Source organism: Lepidochelys olivacea, assembly GCF_965140295.1.
Source record: "Lepidochelys olivacea isolate rLepOli2 genome assembly, chromosome: 8".
Taxonomy (NCBI): Eukaryota; Metazoa; Chordata; order Testudines; family Cheloniidae; genus Lepidochelys; species Lepidochelys olivacea.
Window position 1 is genome coordinate 1,710,215 of NC_140418.1, and position 20,925 is coordinate 1,731,139.

The window sequence follows — 20,925 nt, forward strand, 5'->3', positions numbered from 1 at the left end:
TCTGTGGCTAGCTCTGCCAGTGTTACTGATTATGGCTATTATGTTCATTTCATTAGGTGAAGGACTAGGCCCTCCGGCCTGGAGAGCTACTATTATCCCCACCCCCATCTAATTGCCGCCTTGGGCTTGCTCGCCTTCGCAGCAGTCAGCAGCGATTGTCTCCGGCTGGTGCCAGCGTGCCCCAGGGATGGGCAGCCAAGCGCTAAGGCAGGATGTCTCGGGTGTCTCCTCCGGATCCTGAGGCAAAGGGCCTGGCTGTCTGGGGTCTACCCGTGTGAGGAGCTGGGGTAGGTGCACTCGCTTGGCTCCAAACCTGCCCTTGGGGTTTGGGGGATGCTTCATGCCTGTCGTGGCTGCAGGTCTCAGTGTCTGGCCAGGCTGGGCTGCGATGCTGCCAGGAAAACCTGGGGCTCCCACAGTTCAGTCTCCCCCAAGCTCTGTGCTGCAAACAACAGCGTCCAAACAACCCAACTGAGGCCACGGTGGCCAGGCTGACAGTGCAGGCAGGGGCCTTCCGGAAGAACATGAGAACCGCCAGACTGGGTCAGCCCAATGGCCCACCCAGCCCAGTGTCCTGTCTGCCGCCAGCGGCCAGTGCCGGGTGCTTCAGAGGGAGTGAACAGAACAGAGCAGTTATCGAGTGATCCGTCCCCTGACCTCTGGTCCAAGTTTCTGGCAGTCAGAGGCTTAGGGAAACCTGGAACATGGGGTTGTGTCCCTGCCCATCCTGGCTAACAACCATTGATGGACCTGTCCTCCAGGAACTTACCTAGTTCTTGTTTAAACCCAGTTATACTTTTGGTCTTCACAACATCCCCTGGCAACAAGTTCCACAGGTTGACTGTGTGTTGTGTGAAGAAACACTTCCTTTGGTTTGCTTTAAACCTGCTGCCTCTTAATTTCCTTGGGTGACCCCTGGTTCTTATGTTATGGGAAGTGGTAAATAGCACATCCCTAGTCACTCTCTCCACATCAGCCAAGATTTATGGACCTCTCTCATCTCCCCCTGAGTCGTCTCTTTTCCAAGCTGAACAGTCCCAGGCTTATTAATCTCTCCTCATACGGAAGCCGTTCCACACCCCTCATCATTTGTGTTGCTCTTGTCTGCAGCTTTCCCAATTTGAATGTTATCTTTATTTAGATGGGGCAATGACGACTACATGCAGTATTCAAGGGGTGGGCATACCATGGATTCACGTTGTGGCAGAATGATATTTTCTGTCCTATTATCTATCCCTTTTCTAATGGTTCCTAATACTCTGTTTGCTGTTTTGACTGCAGCTGCAAGTTGAGTGGATGTTTTCAGAGAACTAGCCACAATGACTCCAAGATCTCTTGCTTGAGTGGTAACAGCTAATTCAGACCCATCATTTTATATACATAGTTGGGATGATGTTTTCCAATGTGCATTGCTTTGCATTTATCAACGTTGAATTTCATCTGCCATTTTGTTGCCCAATCACCCAGTTTTGTGAGATCCCTTGTAGCTCTTCGAAGTCTGCATTGGGATGAACTATCTTGAGTAATTCTGTATCATCTGCAAACTTTGCCACCTCCCTGTTTAGCCCTTTTCCCAGATCATTTATGAATATATTGAACTGCACAGGTCCCAGTACAGATCCTTGGGGGACTCTGCTGTTTACCTCTCTGCATTGTGATAAAGGGGGGATGCCAGCCCCAGCCTTCTCCATCCTCCGGGGGGCAAGTCCCGGGTGATGGGTTAGTGCAGGGATGGCCAACCTGAGCCTGAGAAAGGAGCCAGAATTTACCAATGTACATTGCTAAAGAGCCCCAGTAATAGGTCAGCAGCCCCCCCCATCAGCTCCTGCCCCTGCTCCCAGCGCCTCCTACCCACCGGCAGCCCCGCTGATCAGCACCTCCCCTTCCCTCCCCGCACCTCCCGATCAGCTGTTTCATGGCGTGCAGGAGGCTGGGGAGGGAGGAGGAGCGAGGGCACGGCAGGCTCAGGGGAGGGCATGGGAAGGGAGGGAGTGGGGGGCAGGGCCTGGGGCAGAGCCAGGGGTTGAGCAGGGAGCACCCCCCCAGCACACTGGAAAGTTGGCGCCTGTAACTCCAGCCCCGGAGTCGGTGCCTCGACAGGGAGCCACCTGTTAACGTCTGAGGAGCCGCGTGGGGCTCCGGAGCCCCAGGCTGGCCCCCCCTGGGTTAGTGGGCACAGGGCCGGGAGGTGGCCAGGGCCGTGCCGCAGGCAGCATCTGCTCACGGGGAGCACCCCCGCGGGTCGGGTACCTGCTCCATGGGGAGGTGCTGGCAAAGCGAAGGATGCTGAAGGGAGCTGCTTGCCTGGGAGCTCCATGACAATCCTGGAGCCAGGCTGGTGTGCTCCTGGAGCCTGGCTAAGCTTCCCAGTGCAGAATGTCGCTGTGGCTGGAGTGACATGGTTTTAATGAGGACCTAGTGCTGTCCCCGGCAGACTCCAGTCCAGGAGGCACAGAAATGCGGGTCCCTTTGGATGCAGGGCAGCAGCGGGGAACCCCGACGTCCTGCTCCCACACAGCTTCCTGGGCAATGGCTCTCAGGGATGGAGAATGCCAGGAGCAGCTTGTTGGCACAACGTTGCCGGGCCGGTGCTGAGCGCTGGCAGGTTGTGCTCCGCTTGGCCAAATTCACTGAGCTGAGCAGCCCAGGATGCTGGGAACCATCTGCTCTCGAAGAGCCTGCGGGGGCAGCAGGTCGCAGCTCCTGGGCAGAGCTACAAGCCCCACCATGCTGCTTGGCAACGGGTCCGGGTACATCAGAGCGAGTATGAATGGGGGACTGTGCTGGGGTGGGGTGGGGGCAGGAGGGAATCCCCCTGGGGGCCCACCCTCACAGGCTCTGTCTACCCTGCAGTTAAACACCTGCAGCTGGCTTGGCTTGGGCTGCAGATTTGGGGCCTGTGAAACTCGGCCGGCATGAGCCTCATGGGTCGCGGGTCGCAATACTGCGTGCTCTGGGAGTTAGGGGCAATGACCGAGTCGGGAGAGGCCAGCTGACGTCCATGCACCTGATGGTGTGTGCAGAGTGCTTGGGGCAGATCTGCAACGGTATTTAGGTGCCTAACGATGCAGCTGGCAGGATTTTCAGAAGTGCCTGGGTGCCTAACTCCCAATGGAAACTCTGCCAGCTCCTCTCCTCTCCCTCCTCTTTCCCCCGCTGGGAGTTGGGCTCCTGGGCATCTAGTGACAGTTTTCAGAAGGGCCTAGCCCCTAGCTGCCATCCCAGGAGTCACGCACCCAGCTTGGGGCACTAGCTGTCCTGCACCGCTAGGCACCTAAACACCTTTAACAGTCTGTCCCTTTGTGCCTACCTGGGTCCATTCGCTGCAGGGCACCAGCTGCCAGCTGCAGTCCAAGGGGCTGCTTTTTAAGGCTCCAGCCCTAACAATGGTGATTTGCACCTCATGTAGAGTCGCCCTGTATTGCAGATGGAGAAAGGGAGACCGGAGGTGACTTGCTCAAGGTCATGGGGGAGGTGTTTGCGGAGCCAGGAGCACAGCTCCGGAGTCCCTGGCTGCCTGCCCTCCGTGCAGGCCAATAGCTCACAGCTCTAACGACATCAGTTTCAAGGCGATGGGACTGCATGTCAGCCGATGGGTGCACTGCAGGGCGCGGCGGGTGGCTGTCCCAGAGCCCTGGGCAGCAGTGCCAATGCCCCCTGCCACTTCCCCAGACTGTCAGCTTATGCCAGGAAAGAGCAGGTCGTGCTGATAGAAAGGGCTGCAAAGTTTTCCCTCTCTGGCCAGCCCCTCTGCCCCTGCCTCACAGTCCCAGTCCCTCCAGCTGGGTGTCATGGGGATGCAGTCCCCTTCCCCAGGGCCTCCCTAGGTGGAGCCCTGTGATGAGAGCGCAGGCCTCAGCCACCACCTGCCTCCTCCTGCCTCAGCCCTGTAATCGGCCCTTGGTCCCCCACCTCCAGTCCCGCCCGTGCTGGAGCTGCTCAGGCTGGAGTCTCTCCCTGCCCCCCAGCTCTGCTTTGCTCCCTGTCCTGCTGCCCTACCTTGTGGCCCCTTCGGAAAGGCAGCTCCCCTCTGGATCCGGGTCAGGCCCAGGAACGCTGGGAGCCCTTGGCGCCCCCGGCAGTGCAGACACTGGCCGTACTGATCCGTGCTGGGCCCACCTGGGGGGTGGGGGGGCTGTCCCAGCTTGCGGGCCGCAGCGCACTCAGGGCAGACGTAGGGCAACGTACAAATTCCTTTATTTTATTATTTCGTCGAAGACTAGTTGGAGTGGGATGGTCACCGCATGGCTGGCAAGGGACCCCTGCCTGGGCCGGCCCCTGTCCCAAGAGCACTTCTCAGGTGGGTGTGAGCACCAGGAGATCAGGGGGCAGGGAAAGGTTAGGGCCCTTCTGTGCCCCATGAGTTTCTGCAGAGAAGCTAGTGGCTGAGAGGGGGTTGGTGGATCAGGAGGGGGTGTATTCTGTGGGTTGGGGGGTCAGTGCAGGGTCACACATCCAGCAACTGAAGGAACCCTCCTCCCTGGTGCTCTAGTGTGCTCCCCGGAGCTCTCCCCGTCTGGGGGGGCCTGTCCCCCTCCTTATGTGGTCAGCCAGCCCCCGGGGTGGGTGGGGGGCTGCGCTGGGCAGCACTATCAGGGGGCTGGGCAGGGGAGAATGGATCCAGCAGTCTGGTGGGCTAACGTGCAGGACTTTACATTCCCCACATCGAGCAAGTGAGCTTGGCTCAGCCCCAGGGCTGGTGTCGCTGCCAGCAGGTGAGAGCTAGAGGGGGCGCTGGGATGCCCCTGGAGGCTCTGGCGACGCTCTGCCGGCTGGCCGGCCCCAGGGCACGGGCGGGAACACAAGCAAAGCGTGCGCAGGCGTCCACCCACCCACAGGCGCACATCCAGCCGTGTACACGCACGCTCCCTGTCACGCCTACTGTCCCCTTGCTCAGGTGCAAACGGCACATGGTTCGGTGCGCAGGCATGCTCTCATGCGCCAGACAGCCGTATTTGTACACTCATTTGCACACGCACTCAAAGCCACAAACACGCGAGCCCTCTCTCTCTCTCTCTCTCTCTCTCACACACACACAAGATTGGCGCTTCTCTCCTGTCAGTTTCCAGGTGGGGAGGAAAAGCCTGTGACAAGAATCGAGCCCCTTTGAAACGCCCTTGTGGCACAGCCAGGAGAAACCCTGCTGCTGTGTCCTGGGCCTGCAGCCCCTTTGGGGAGCGGGGGGGTCCTCACGTACCCACCCTAGCTGCAGGGACTTGGCCTTGTGAGCTGCTGGCCGGCCCCTCATCTCACCAAGCCGTGAAGTACAGCTGCTCAGGCCCGCACGACCCCGGGGCAGCCAGCTGTGCGGTCGGCTCCAGTCGCCCTCCTCCGCAGAGGGTCGCAGGCCTCTCGGTCTAGTGGTAAAAGTATAAACCAAACGCAGGCCGCCCCAGGGGGAGCCCGGGTCTGGCGGATCAGCCCTTTGCCCCATGGTGGAGTTTGTGTTTATTGCAGGTTGCAGACATCAGCCATTCAGCCCTGGGAGCGTCAGACAATGGAAGCAGCTGAAACGAGCTGGGGGGAGCCCTGGGCAGCGCAGCAGGTGACCCCCACTCTCCCTCCTTGCGGGCACGTGGGGAAAATACACAGCAGCGGTGCCGCAGTGCATGGTGCTTCACTGCCCAACGGGTGATGGGCAGGCCCCTCACCCGACATGAGGGGGGCCCTGGAACCACATGGTCACTGCAGCCCCACCCCCTCCCGGTTCACTTTATTTACACAGATGTTACATACATTGTGTGTGTGTCCCCCCCCCCGCCTGGCCTCAGGCCCCCAGCCCCATTGTCCCCCCATTCCCCTGCTCTTGTCAGCCCTGGCTGCGGGTGCCAAAGGGCCAGTGCCATCGACCCGCACAGTGCCCCCCCTCCTAGTCCTGGGCCCCTGCCCCCCCCGTTGCCCCTCCTGGCACTGGGGTCCCTTGGGCCATGGGGTGACCATCTGGTGCAGTGACTAGCAGACAGGATGAGAGGGTTGGGGTGAGTGTACCCTGTTACACAAACACTAATGCGGAAACACACATGGGCCAAGGGTGGCCTGAGACGTGGACGCTGGGGGCCGGGGGCTCCCGCCCGGTTCTGCTCCTTTGCGCAGGCTTGGAGCACGGCGGCGCGGCTCGCTGGCATGCGTTGCATGTATTGCAGTCTAACTGATATGGCTTTAACTATCGGAGAAGGACACAGACGCGAGCGAGACTTTGTGGCTTCTCTCAGACTCAACCCGCAGGCAAAAACAAAACCCCTGGAAAAGGGAAACCCTGGGATGCAATCGGGAACTCCCACCCCAAGCAAAGAAACCCCTTTGGGAAACAGGAGACAAGTCCTGGGCCTCTGAACCCGCCTCAGGGCATGGGGGGGACTGTCTCTGCTGGTGAGAGCTCGGGCGGGCAGCTCTCGGCCGCTTCGCTCTGCCTGGCTCAGCACTGCTGCAGCTGGGCAATGAGCTTGCAGCCCGGGCTAGGCGCAGGAGAGGCTGCCTGTGTCCTTGGGCGGGCTGGTGCTGCCGTGGAGGGAAGAGCCAGGGCTGGTTTGCCCTGGTGATGGGGGGAGCTCCCTGGAGCCATGCAGGGGCAGATTGGCGCCCAGAGGCAGGAGCCATGAGCCAGAGATACCAGCAGAGGCCGAGCGTGGCAGAAGGACGGGTCCCTCCAGCCAGGGCTCAGTGTATGTCAGTGGGCACGGGTGCCCAGATACCACAGCGATGGGCATAGCAGGAATGTGGGCGAGGGCCAGGGTGTGAAGTGTGCTGAGTGGGACCCCCCTGGAGGCTGCTCAGCCTTGCCACGGGCTGCCCGCAGCCAGCTCAGGGCAGCGCTGGGGAGACAGGTGCTGGCAGCCTTGCCATAATGGGAATCATTGGGTAGGGGACACCCGGAGGGCTAACTGCTGCGTCCGCCCTCTGGGCTCCAGCCTTGCAACATGCTAGGATCGTCCCCAGACCCAAGACCCCCCCCACACACTCCTTGTGCAGCGGGGCTGGGAGCGGAGGCGGGAACCCCCAGTTCCTTGGGCCCAACTCTGGCCCTTGTTTTTTTTATAAATCTCCTCCCCAACCATTTGCCCTAATGGGCAGGGTCTTGAATATGGCAAAGGTGCTCGGCTTGATCCCCCCAAGGGCCGAGCTCGGCCAGGGACGCCCATACGGGCTCGGCTTGGCTGGAGACATGCGGGGGACGTGACTCCCGGGGCACAGGCATGGCTGGGGTCGCGCCTGGGCCTGCGGAGGGGTTGGGGGCAGAGGCAGAGTGGTGAGGAAGGCTTCATCTTTCCTTCCGGCCCCCCCAGTCCCACCAGTTGCCCTGCTGCCCCGGGGCAGGGTTATCTGGGGAGTCCACGTGTCCCCCTGTGTACCGCAGCCCCTGCTCCAGGGCTCTCCCCGGTGCTTGCTGCGGCAGGCGAGGGGCAGCGTGTGGCTGCCCAGCACCAGGGGAGGGGCTGGACCCAACAGCCCCTTCCTGAAGCCCAAACAAAATGCAACAGAAATGGGCACAGCAGCTGGGGGGCGGGGCGGGGGGCAGAGCTGTGGGGCGGCGCCGCTGGGAGCCAGGCCTGTAGCCCACCATGTCCCCTCTGCGCCAGCCCCCAGGATGGCCCCTGGAACCTGGCCCGGCAGGACATCTACAGCCACCAGCTGCAGAGCTGGAACGGGCCAGGGTTGCTTTGCTCCATGGGCTGAGACCAGGCAGGGCCGGGGTTGTGGGGGGCACAGCCCCCAGCCTGCGGGTGCTCTCCTGATGCCAGCACATCCCTAACCCCTGGCAGTAGGCAGGCAGTGTGGGACTGAGGAATGTCTGAAGTTAGTGAAGGGCAGGGACGGGGCATGGAGAGCGGGCAGAGCCGTGCCTTTCCCTACCGTCTGCCCCACCCTCCGGCCGACATGAGGTTACTGCAGTGAATTTGGTCCCAGTTCGCCCCCCACGCCCGGGGGGATTTGCCAAGCAACCGGCTGGCACTTTGGCACAACAGAACTCCGACTCCGTATGGCTGAGGGGCGAGGGAGGAAGGGGGAGCCCTGGGCTCCTGGCAGTGCCCAGCCTGGGGCTCCGGCTGCCCGGAGCTCAGCAGGCGGGGGGTGGGTTTTGGTCTGGTTGCCTCGTCCGCCCCACTGGAGCAGCGAGGGGTTCTGGGCACAGGGGACACATCTGGGATCTTCCCTTCGAAACTGAGTTGGAACAAAAACCAAATGAAATAAAAGAAATGAAAATCCCCCCCCCCGGTCCAGTGCGCCCCAGTGTGTGGGGGTGGGCCCGGGCGGGGGGGTGGCGCGGGGCTGTTACTTCTTGAACATGTCCTGGAGGGGCCCGGGCAGGTACTTGAGCACCGTGTCCAGGATGCTCTCCTCCTCCTCCTCCTCCTCGTCCCCGCAGCCCGCCGGGATGGCTTTCTTGGGGCGCGTCAGGCTGCCCTCGCACGGCTGCTCCATCGCCGCCTTCTCCTCTGCCTCCTTCTCCTCTTTCTTCTTCAGGCCGTACTGTGGGGCAGAGACAGACCAGGCCTCTCAGTGCCTGGGGAGCCCCTCTCCTCTGGGGCCAGGTCTGCAGCCACTGGCCTGCCCCAGCATGTGCAGTGCTGTGAGTGTGCAGACAGGTGTGCAAATGCACACACACCTCTCTGCGGGTCTGAACACATGCCAGCCCAGCAGAGAGCAGCCTTCCCGTCCATTGCTGATACCCTCAGCGAGCCCCTCCCTGTGAGCCCGCGGCGGGTAACAGCCAGAGCCTAGCACAGCAAGGGGGATTGGCACTGCCATGACGCCAGCCTTGGGCATGTGTCTGGCCAGGCCCACGTTCCTTCACCACCCAGCCAACTACCCTGCCTGCCTCTCCAGGGCGGGCTGGGGGATGCGCTTTGGTCTGTCATGTTTCTAATGCCCACCACCCTGGCATCTAGGTGCTGCTGTCTCCATAAGAAAAAAGCCCGTGAGCAGCGGTGCCCAGAGCGTTGCCCGGGCCGTGCAGGCCGCCTGCCAGGCTCCCGGGGCAGGTGTGGGCCGAAGCCCATCACAGCCACTCATCCTTTCCTCATTTTCCTCCCACAGGCGAGAACGGGGCAGACGGCCAGGCCCAGCTTGCAAAGCGACCAGGCTCCCCGTCCCCAGCTGCCCTGGGGCGCCTCCGGCCACGCAAAGGACACGGTGCAGCTCCCCCCACTCCCGCACGGGCTAAAGGAGGAACCGGCTGGCAGAGCCCCGCTGCCTGAAATCGCCTGTTCCCATCTGTCTCGGCTCACAGGATATTGGAGGCATCTGTGATTAGAGTCGGGCTTCCCCAGCGTCTGGGCCGAGGCAGCTCCTGGCGCGATGTGGCCATGTTATCTGCTCCTCAGCGGGTTATTAAAGATGGCAGATAGCGAGCGACAATTCCAGGCTGTCATGCGGCCGCTTGCAGCAGGCGGGGGAGATAAGGACCCCCCCCCCAGCCCACCCCCGTTCCAAGCTAATCCCCTGCTGCGGTGGCAGGAGGGGCGCGTAGCGAGGGTGGGGCAGAGTTTCGGAGCAGTTGCGAAGGGGGAGAATCTCTGGGGCAGCTTTTCCCCAGTCAGGTCTTGCTGCCTCTCACAGTGTCACCAGTGAGAAAGGGGCCAAGCCTCGGCTGTGTCCAAACCCAGGCTCAAAGGCAGCAGCACCCGGGGCTCCTGCTGCAAGGGCTGGCCAGGCCAGGGAGGGGGCCATAGGCAGGTGGGTTTTGTGTGTGCCAGAGGGGCTCTGTGGGAGCAAGTGTGTAGCTGTGTGCGCAGCAGTGGGTGTGTGAAGGTGCAGGGGGCACTCTGGGGATGCGTACGGAGGGGTGTGTGAGACCCCGGATGTGCCAAGGGGTGTGTGTGCTGGAGCAGGGTCCCCCTCCATGCAGAGGAGGGTAGGGGTGTTACACCAGGGCGGGTAACACGTGCACTGTGCCTGGCCCCAGGGAACCGTCGTTAATTTACCAGCATTTCACTGCTGCTCAGGTGCTTTGGGCCAGGGACATGCTCTGCCTGTGGCTCCCATGGGCCCGGGTTTGACAGGCTCTAGGACACCAGAGCCCCAGCTCTGCCCTGCTCCCCGCAGCGAGCTCAGCAAGGGCCTCCCCTGCCATGCAGAGAACAGGCCCAGGGAGGGCAGTGGCTCGCTTCTCCCAGCCCGAGACGGGAACTGTGTCTCCATGGCCCAGTCTGTCCTCCCCGTCTTTGCTCAGGCTGCCACTTAGTGCCAATGGGGATGTGGCTCTTTAGTGATGGGGACCCTGCCCTACTAAGCACCAGGCTAAGACCCACCAAGCTCATTGCATACATGGGCCACCCATGGGAGTAACACTCCCTGCCCACCTGGGGCAGGTTGGATCCCACAGCATAGAGGGGAAATGACGCATTTGGCCTCCCCCGCCCGAGTCCCCAGCCTCCTCCCCTTCCTGACTTCCCAGAAGAGGAGCTGTGCAGAGTTCCCCCCCATGCCCGGAGCAAGGCTGGAGAATGTGCAGCTTGTCACCAGTGCAGCTGCCCTGGCTGCAGCCAGCTGAGAAACCATGCAAGAATCCCTAGGCCTGGACATTGGCCATGGCACAGAGACCCCAACCCTAAACCTGGGCAGTGTGCCCGGCACAGGGATCCGTGGCAGCGAGCACAGGACAGGACACTGACTTCCCCTTGGAGCTCAGCACACTGGCGAAGAGATGAGCCGGGATCAGGCAGGCCCCCGGGCAGGGAGTCAGTGATCCAGTGCACAGAACTCTGCACCCCACGGCCTCCCCGACGCCGTGTGTGCAGGACGCACCATCTCCTTCATTGACATGGGACCTGCCGCCCTTCTCGTTACAGGTGGAAGTCGCAGCCCTTGGGACGCAGAGGGCTGGCGGTTGCATGGGAGCTACGCAGTCAGAGAGCGGCCAGATGAAATCCCTGCAGCCACAAGCCCTCCCCTCTGTGCCCACTGAAAAACCCTATTGCTCCCACCACGTCCGGCGGGGCAGAGCACCAGGGGCCTGGGGGCCGGTTCTGCCCCACCCCACAGAGCTCAGAGAGCAGTTCCTTTGCCTTTTGCACTTCAAAACTAGCCTGGTCAGTTCCCCTGCCTGGCTCCAGGCTCAGTTCTACTCACTGGTGGAGCCCAGATGCCCTAAACCACCACCCTCTACACCACAAGCCTACCGGTCTCAGAGCCCAGGCGGGACGGGGAGACAGAACAGGACGGGGAGCAGCGTGGGCAGCATGCTCAGCACAGGGCCAGGAGGGGCGAAGGAGGCGAGCGGCGTTCAGGGGTGTCGTATGGGAGGTTCCTGCAGAACTGCTGCATGTCTGGCTGAGCCGGAGTCACTCGAGCCCCGCCCCATGGGGCTGTCCAGAGTCTGGCACTGGGAGGGGGCAGAGGGGCGCTGAGCCAGCTCCGGGGTGTTTGCAGCGGCGGGAGGGAGCAGCAGCTGCCGGGGTGGCCCCGTGACTGCCCAGAGCAGGGAGTCCCTCTCTACTTGGCCCTGCTATGGCCCCAGCTTGATCACAGCGCCAGCCCCCGAGCCATCTCCGCACAGGGCTCCCCCGACTCCCGCATGGGCCCATCAGGCTGTGGCTGGGCACCGTCTGTGTGACACAGTCACACTCCAGCCCCGCTGCCCCGCCTCACCCACCTTATCCCGGATCTGTTGCCGGACCTTCTCCCTCTCGGCTTCCATCCTGGCGTGCTTGGCCTTCCGCTCCTCTTCCTGCTGGCGAAGGGCTTCTTGCCGCTCCTCCTCCTTCTTCTGAGCGTCGGGATCCTTCTCTTCCTCTCCGCCCAGCATCTTCCCCATGTCCTTGGTGGCCCCTGCACAGGACACACCAGGCAGCATGGGAAGGGGAGCAAGGCTGCGGCCGGGGCTCGGGGCTCCCCAAGCAGATGCCCCCCTCCAATAGCTGCCTGGCGCCATCCCCTGCCGGCCCCCGCCTGGCCGCAGCCAGGAGGGGCAGAACTGGGAGAGGCAGGAAGGCGACTAGGGAATGAGACGCTGCTGCAGCTCACCAGCGGCCTGGGGCTGCCCTGCCCCTCCTCCAGTGCAGTCATTTACACCAGTGCGAATGAGCGTGTCACAGGCGGGACTGACGTATCTCCCTGTCTGTCCCTCATTCCTGTCTGCCCAGCAGCCGCGCTGTATTTATCCCATAACGCCCCTGGGGGCCAGGCAGGGCTGTACCCCATCTGGCAGCTGGGGCAGGGAGGCCCGGAGAACAGGCTCTACCCAGGGCATCTGGGGCGGGGTCTCCCAGCACTCACGGGGCCTGGCCTGGAGACCAGCAGGAGCCCTGACTCATAGCTGGACTGCCGGGACCCCGTAAACTGGCAGCCGAGGGGCTTGGGGCACAGAGTAACCCTGGAGTGAGTCTGGGAAGTGCCAGCTGCCAGCACCGGGGCCAGGCATTCAGCAGCGCAGGCTGGTGGGCTGGGAACCCAGCTCTCTCCTGTCATTGAGGCGCAGCTGCAGGGCGGCAGGGTGCCAGCGAGGCTCCCAAGACAGCGTCTCGGGGAATCCCCCTCTGCTACGCAGGGGGCAGTGTCCACACCCGGCGCCTGCTGATTCGTTTTCAAACTGGCTGCAGCATGGCTCTGAACAAAGAGCCCTGCTCCGCGGCAGAGCCAGGCTGCGGGACGGCCGGGGCTCTGTGCCAGGCTGGGTCTGGCCCGTGCCCTTCAGCCGAGGAATTACAGGCGCCTCAATGGAGGGAGGGAGGCTCCGCCAAGAGCAGGAGGGCAGGCAAGCGTGACATGGCGCCTGGAAAGGCCGGGAAGATCCGTGGGAGATTCTGCACAGGCACCTGCCCCTGAGACATCCCAAAGGCCGCAGCCTGCCACACAGACACCCCCTCCCCCGGGAAGCAGTAGCCAGGAGAGAAGACTTGGGGGCGATTGTGGACAGGACGTTCGCTGACTCCCGGGTTGCAATGAGCCCTGGCAGGGCACCCAGCCGGTGCAGTTTGGGGGCTGCATGGGCAGGGGGGGCTGTGTGCAGGCCTCAGCTGGGACCACCCCTTCCTAGCTGGGCTCCCCTTTGAGGAGCTGAACGGGGGACACGATTGCAAAGCAGCCCCCACGTGCAGACACAGCCCATTTGGCAGGGGGCGGGGAGCCTCAGGGCCTGGCAAAGGCAGTCCAGCCTGGACAAACGGTAAGGAAATGTCCAGGAGGGAACAGTCTTACCCTGGGCAGGGCTAGAGGGGCTCCCTCGGGGTGCGTCCCACAGCCTCGGAGCTGGGCAGGGCCAGCAAGGAGGCAGCCAGAGGTGGGTGATGGCAAAGGGACAACGTGGCCAAGCATCAGTGGCAGCTAATGCCAAAGGAGCGGGGATGCAGGGAGCCGGGCCAGGGGACAGCCAGAGGGGAGGGGGCAGCCAGGCTGTGGCCCAAGGAGCGGCTCCCCTCGCCCCTCCCTGCTCCGATGGGAGGCAGATTGATGTGTTTTGACAGCAGAGACGGCGAGTTTACAGGTTAGCAATGGGAGCAGCGAGCAAACAGGCGACCCACGGCTCAGCTCAAGTGCCTTCTCCCGGGAGGGGCCGCGGCAGGTCTGGCCCGGTGCTGGGCAGAGACGTGAGCCACAGAGCTGTGCAAGTCACTCAGCATGGAACCCCGGAGCCGCAGGTCACGAGTGGAGACCCCCCAGATGGGGAGAGACCCTCCACACCTCTCTGGATGGGAACCTGGACCCCCCCGGGCGCTTCTGGGTGGGCGCCCAGGTGCACTGCCAGACCCTCCCGGCAAAGCCCACGGAGCTGGTGGTGAAGTTTTGTCCCCCACGAATGCAAAGGCAAGAACCTGAGCAGACCAGTCGTGAGCTAGCGAGATGCCGAGGAGAAGGGTCCCTGGACGCGCAGCCAGATCCCTGTCCTGGGCCCAGCACGGCCTCAGAGAGAGCAGGCCCCCTGGGGCCTTTCCTGCCACCTTCTGTGCCAGGGCCAGGCTGAGGGGCTCCCCCTTCCACAGTGGAGCTGCCCAGCCGCTGCAGATGCCAGGCTCCCCTGGCACCCAGCCAGTGAGGACCAGCACAGAGACTGCTGGGGGGCTACTGCCCGCAGTGCTGGGCAAGGGGGCGAGGCTGTGCTGCAGACCCACAGTGTGGCATGAGGCGTACCTGGGAGAGGGCAGGCCCAGGGCCCAGCGGGAGGTGGGGCAGCCGGTGCCCGTGCCGGGGAGTGCCCGGGGGCACCAGGCTGGAAGCAGCAGCAGAAGGCTGGGGTGTGACCATGTCTCGCGAGGCCCCATCAGGCTAGGCAGCCCTGGCAACATGCCACCCACTGCTGATACAGAGCTGCCCTGCCCCCCCGCCCCCGCCCCACACGCATCCAGCATCAGGCCTGGGGCTGGGGAGCAGACATTGCGGAGCTGGGGCGCCCCCCGCAGAGAGGGCAAGCCCTCAGAGCACCCTGAGCACCCAGCCTGGTGCCCAGCGATCCCTGGTGCAGTGTGCTGGTCCCTGCCAAGCAGCCTCCCCATGCAGGGACCAGCTCTCCCAGCTGGAGCTGCTCCGGGCTGGCCCCTCGCCCAGGCCAGTGAGGCCAGTGCTGCAGCCTAGAGCCAGGAGGGCAGCGCGTGGCAGCGGCCTGGGGGCTGGGCTGGGGCTGAGCTCGCTGTGGGGAGAACGGCAGAGATGCCATGGAGGAAGGTGCTGGGTTCCGGGGGTTCCAGTTCTGCCTGTCCTAGGGAGCTGGGTCTCTGGACTGCCGGCAGGGGGCTTTCCCCGTGGGGCAGGGCAGCAGCGTGACCGTCTCCTCTCAGACACCCGCGGCCCACCGTCATGTCCTGTGGCTCCGCTCTGCCCCTCGGCCGACGCTCTGGGCCGTGCTTGCAGCCCCAGCCCCACTGGCTGCTCTCTCTGCTGTGTCCTGCCCCTCCCCGGCCTCCCCTGTCACTGCACTCTCCTTCGGTGCCAGGTGCCCTGCTGTTCCCCCGGAGAATCCAGGGGGGTTGGTTTATTCTTACATAGCTGCTGGGCTGTCCCCGTGTCGCTGACCATGCCAGGCCCCTGGGCTCTGCAAACCACTCAGTTTAGTGTCTCTTGTGACTCCACGGGGAAGGGAGCTGCCTCCCCAGGGCCCTTCATATCACTGTCAAGCTACAATGACCTCAACCAGACAGGGATTCCCGATCAGCCAGGGGCTGCTCAGGGGAGGGCAGCCCAGTGGGACTGAGGTCAAGTCTCAGCTCTCCCACAAGCACCCTGAGCTGCCGTGGGCAAGTCTGTTCAACGGGAATCAAAGCCCTGGCCCGTCTTCCCAGGGGGGTGGGAGGGTAAATCCATTACAGACTGGGAGGGGCTCAGATACAAGAGTCACGGGGGCCAGGCAAGTCCCTTCGCTAGGACCCCAACACAAACCAACTCCACTAGCCAGGGTGACAAGGGAAAACGCTAGCCAGTCAGCGAGGCTGGTGGCCCTGGGAACCCTTGTGGCTAACGGCCTCACCTGGCAGCAGGAAAATCAAAACCCCACTGGAAGTTCCCCTCAGTGTGTGATGCCAGAGCTCTGAGTATGAAACAGTTCAGGGATTAAAACAGCTGCCACCTCTGTCCTGCTACAGCTGTTCTCAGCCTGTCGTTATCTAGCCCTTCCGTGTGGCTAGCACCCACCCCCGTCTGCCTGCCTGGGGCTCGCCGGTGAGTTATACTGGGGACTTCCCAGGGTCTCAAAGCTGTGGGCTCCATTCCCAGCAGAGTCGAGCTGCCGGACCCCCAGGGTGAGTGAGCGGGGCTATTGCTGAAGCGGGGACGGGCTGGGGTGGAGGGTTTGTCAGCTCTCCAGGTATTCCAGGCACTTCCTGGCCCGCCAGCCTGATGCCAGGGGTACAGGATCCCTGCTGCTTCTGGCTCTTTCACGGGACGGGACGCGAGGGAATAGCAGCATGGCCGTTAGAGAGAGACCGGGGAGCTGGTGCATGGGACCACAGCTGGACTCGGCTCCCCTGGGAGAACTCCCTACACCTGGCTCCTGGCACCCAGGTGGCACGTAGACAGAGAGAAACAATCCACATGGGTCTCCCCCTTTAGCAGCAGCCTTTGAGACAGTCCTAGGCCAAGCTCTCCTCAGTGTGGGACCCTTTCTCAGACACCCAGCCAGGAGGGCGTGGGGCAGGCAGGCGGGCACGATCCAAATATGAAGAACAGACTTACCCCCTAATGCTTGTTTCATTACAAAGTCCATGCTGCCGGGCCGGATCAGTGCACTCTAGACCACAGCAGAATTCTCATCCAGTGCTGTGGGCCGGACTCCTAGGATCAGGTGCCACCTGGCCGGGAAGGAGAGACACAGTGAGATGGGCTGAGAGCCAGTGCAGAGGCCTTTGTGACGAAGTGGGACTGTTCTTAATGTTTCCTCTGAATAGTGTGGGGGTGCCTCAGTTTACCCTATGCAGTTCTTAAGTATCTAGGGGGTGGGGTAAGGGTGTATGATCATTGCAGAGCCCTAGAGGGCAGGTGTGTGCAGGGGTCTGGACACAGACAAGGGCCGACACCCTGTATCCTGGCCACTGGTGGCCTGGGCCTTTCCCCCCTGCAAGGTGAGAGCTAAAGGGCTGGAGAACAAAGGAATCCGGTGACCTCCTGGCCCGGGAAAGGGACAAAGCCCAGAGGAGGAGGGGCTGGAGGGAGTTTCAGTTTGGGACTGGCTGGGACATGGAGTGAAGGGCAGACGGGGTTGTCTGGCTCACTGCCCCCCAAAATGGACCCGGCTGAGGGGTCCTGTTCTCTGCACCTACAAGCTCTGTGTTAGACCATGTTCCTGTCGTCTAATAAACCTTCTGTTTTACTGGCTGGCTGAGAGTCACGACTGACTGCGGAGTTGGGGGGCAGGACCCTCTGGCTCCCCCAGGACCCCACCTGGGCGGACTCGCTGTGGGAAGCACATGGAGGGGCAGAGGAGGCTGAATGCTCCGAGGTCAGACCCGGGAAGGTGGAAGCCGGGGGAGCTGTGTGTCCTGCAGACAGGCTGCTCCCAGAGAGGAGACTTCCCCAGAGTCCTGCCTGGCTTCATGGGGAGCAGTTCCAGAGCATCGCCCGGGGACCCCCTGACAGCCAGTACTCCAGAGCCTGGGGCAAGGAGCGTTGGGGTAACCTTGCTCTTGTGATTAGCCCTAGTCTTTGCTGGCGCAGTCAGGCCCAAAGGGAACCATGTCACACTCACCAGAGGCGGTGATAGGGCGGGGGAAAGGAATTGCTATTGAGATGCAAATCGTGGGCCAGATTCTGCTCTCACTTGCAATGGTGTAAATCAGGATTAACTCCACTGACATCACTTTCAGGCCCCAATCTCCCTGCACAATCCCCACGGAAGCCTATGGCGCATACGATGACGGGGTGAGCTTGTCTCCGGGGCCAAAGGGAGGTGACTGTAGGGATGAAGTGCAGCAGGCCACGTGGGACTGCGCGGGACACTCCAGTTTGACCCAGATGGATACAGGCCAACACATGCAGAATCCCTGGCATCCAGAACCGAAAGTGGGTGCCCAGGGCTGTGTTCCTGGCCCCCGCTCACCAGCTGCCTTCGCAGGATTAGTCATGGATCCACTCAGGGAAATAATTAGACTGATAAATACAAGCCGGCTCTTTCTCTCTCATGCACCTCCCGCACACCTAGTCTACCTCTCACACGCTCACCCCACGCTCAGTGTGCGATTGTCCACACACACACACACTTTACACCACAGCAGCTTCAGACAGACTTACAACCACCCTGCTTCCCACTTGCTGGAAGGATCCAGGGCTCCTGTCTGCCAACTGCTGGCCAGACAGCCAGAGGGGACAAAGCCAGCTGGCAGCTCGCCCCAGCCTGGCTGGAATAGCCGCATGACACACCGTGGCCACCACCCAGCCCCCCGCATACAATGGAGCCCTGGATGGAACTAAGCTCTTTTCAGTTGGCAGCTGTACAGAGACGTATGGCTGTTTTTCTGCCTCAGGGACCCACGTGGGGTCCGGGATGGATACTGGAGTGACCCTGTGTTTGGCTGCTGTGGGTTCATGGTACAATGAGCTGGCCGGACTGTGTGGGCACCTCTGCTAACTGGCGGGGGAGCAGATCTGCTCTGGTGCTGCTAAAGAGATTTGCTAGATGCCAGGAAAGAAGCGACAAGCCCAGCTACCACTTAGCAAAGCTGCAGCTTTCAGCCCGGAGGTTTCCTGCTTCACACCTGTCTGCCTCGTTACTTACATGGCCCCATTATCACAGTGAGCCGCTGGTGCCCCTGCGAGGTAAGGCAGTGCTGTCAGGGTCCTTTTATGGGTGAGGAGCTGAGGCACTAAGTGCCTTGCCCCAAATCAGTTGGGGAGTCTGTGGCAGGGCAGGTTATTGAGCCCAGGTCTCCTGGGTCCTAGGCCAGTGCCCTGACCACTAGGCCATCCTGCCCCTCAAACCCCAGCTGGGGACAGATTCCCCTCAAACAGCTGAAAGGTGGCTTCCCCTCTCCTTACGCTGTTTCCATTGGAGCATCCTCACTTCCTGTCAATCCCCTGTCCTCTTCTTGTAGTAACCTGACATTGCTCTTTGCATCAGGACTACCTGGGGTACCTTGCTGTAGCGCCTAGGAGCCTAGTCATGGCCTAGGACCCCATCGTGCTAGGTGCTGTACAAGCACAGAGTCCCTGCTCTATCTGAACCAAAACTCCACCTGTGCAAACAAAGGCCCAAGGACATTGATAAACCTCCGACGCCTCCCTACTGCAGAAGTCGTGCAGAATATTCCCGACAGTCTGCAACTACTGGATGGGTGCAAACCCCACGGAGGGTGTGGCTAGGAGTCACAGGCCCAGAGTGAGAATGGGAACTCTGAGCACTGCTTTAGGCTGCTGCACTGTCTCCCCAGGGCATAGGTGCAAGTCCCATCGCTTGGGACATTTAACCCTAGGCTGACTGAAGCACCAGCTGCACTGTCCCTGGGAGACAGTTCTTGAGGCTCTGCTTCTGCACACCAGGTTGCAGCCTATTCGAGTGGCTGCATTTCCAGATGGGGCTTTACAACAGTGAAAGGCACAAGCTTGACTGGAGGCCCATCCAGAGATTGCTCATTGCACCCTGCCTACTTTCTGGAGCGACGCCCTCTGGGAGCACCTCGTTCTCGGCTGTGGGGTTAAGTGACTGGAAACAAGCAGGGATTTGATCCTTCGCGGGCCAGCGGAATGTGCCCAGAACCATTTGACGTGAGGGCAGGCAGCACGGCCGTGATGCCAATGACTCATGCACGACCAATCTAACATGCAGATCAGCGCCTTCCTTTCCCTTTCAGAAGGGTTCCGTGTTCCTAACTCCTCTTTGCATATCTCCAGAACCATGCAGGAGACCCCTGGAAGAGCTCCAGCCCATTCCATCCAGTGATGATGGGCAGCTCCTAGACTTAAGGTTGCCTGACGTGTCCCATCATAAGACCCAGTATTCAGCTGCTTGTAAATTTGACAAAGTTTAACCATTTGGGACTTTTCTGAATGTTTCAGCAAAAATGATTCAGCCACTTCTCACAAGGCGATTGGGGGTAGCACCCTGGTGTCAGGAACGTGCCTTTTGTCTTCCCCAGGGAAATCTGCCCAAGTTTGGAACTGCTGGAAACGGCTGTTCACACGAGCTCGGTAAAACCTTTTTAGGGTTCAGCAGCCAACTTCTCTGCAGAGTCCGTCTGCACTGAGCATGCTGCATCCCCTCGCAGCGTCTACATGCCAACAGGACTGCCCGCGCTCTGTCCCCATGGAGCAACTGCGCATGCTCCCTCCCAGGGCTGAACAGCTGCCAGGGAACTCTGCTGGCTGCCTGGACGGGATGGAGCCCGGCATGTCCTGGCCAGACAATGGGCCAAATTCAGCCCTCACGTAAATGGAGACCACTCCTATCAGAGTCCGTGGCGAGTGCCCCTGCTTATGCCCAGCTCCTTATTTGCCCCAGTGTATGAATTGATGCCCCCTCATCCCTCCCGCTCTGCAGCAGGAGACAGCCGGCAGAGGAGACTGCCCTCAGCTGGGTTCTCAGGAGGCTGTTTCCATCGTAATGTGGAAGCCAGCTCAGCATTTTCCATTTCCTCGTGCCCCCTGTGAGCCCCTGGATACAGAGGCCAAGTCTCCCCGATAGCCTTTGCCAGCTTAGCCGTGTCAGCCAGGGGTGTGTGATGAGGTGTGATCCCTGCTGGCAAAAGCTCCTTGTGTAGACACAGCTATAGCTGCAAAATGGCATTTTTGCCACTACAGAGTATTTTGCTTGAGGGGCTGATACAAGCCCTGCTCGCACAAACCATGGAATCAGCTGCATCCAGGCTGGAGTGCTTTGCTGGTGTAACGTGCCTGGATAGCTAACCCGGCAGAGTGCTCCGAGTACAGTCCTGGCCAGCACACGTGGAGAACAGAGGGACTCCCTTCGGTACCAAGCCCCATGCCTACACTTGCTCGTTGAACTGGAGGGCCAGCTCTGCGGTAAACACTAGAGGGCAGCACGGCCCCATTAGCCCTGCTGCTCTGGGGTAGGGGTTCTTGCAGTTCCACCCAATTTCTATTCTACACGGGAACATCTGAAGCTGGAATGAAGCCTGCCGCTTTGGGGAGTGTCCATGGAGGTTTGTCTCAAGCGGTGCTTCCAGCAGCCCAGGGAACGGGTGTTACGGTTGCAGTCACACATTTGCACTCTTACCATGGCCTGGCCTGGGCCCTGGGGCCTGGCCGCTGGAAGGTTTGGGGAACGCCTGGGGTCTACACACACCGATTCCCTGCTTAGTCCTGCTGGCCTGGCAGCCGATTTAGTAATTGATTAAAGCAGAAACAGTTCGATCCGTCCCCACCCTCCGACAGCAGGATCTCCCAGCCGGCCCTGCTTCTGGGAGTGAGTGGAGCAGGTGGGGATTGGCACCCAGAGGGCCGTGCGAATGAAATGGATTCAGACGGTGAGCCACCTCAGCATGGCTTAAACCGGTCAGTTACAAACGGCTCACATCTCTAGTGGAGACGCAGCCTGGGTTTATATTAGAG

The 20,925-nt window shown here is 61.5% G+C and overlaps 1 protein-coding gene across 5 annotated transcripts in view; it reads right to left on the bottom strand.

Moving 5' to 3' along the window:
* Nucleotides 1–5,807: 5,807 nt before the first annotated feature.
* Nucleotides 5,808–20,925, bottom strand: part of CPLX2 (complexin 2) — a 71,111-nt gene continuing 55,993 nt past the window's right edge. For all 5 annotated transcript variants that reach the window (XM_084636358.1, XM_084636355.1, XM_084636356.1 and 2 more), the window contains 3 exons: nt 16,102–16,217; nt 11,594–11,769; nt 5,808–8,469 (listed from right to left, as the gene is read on the bottom strand). In XM_084636358.1, coding sequence (XP_084492484.1) covers nt 8,272–8,469; nt 11,594–11,769; nt 16,102–16,132 — 405 coding nt within the window. In that variant the 5' untranslated portion in view covers nt 16,133–16,217 and the 3' untranslated portion in view covers nt 5,808–8,271. The remainder of the gene's footprint in view (nt 8,470–11,593; nt 11,770–16,101; nt 16,218–20,925) is intronic.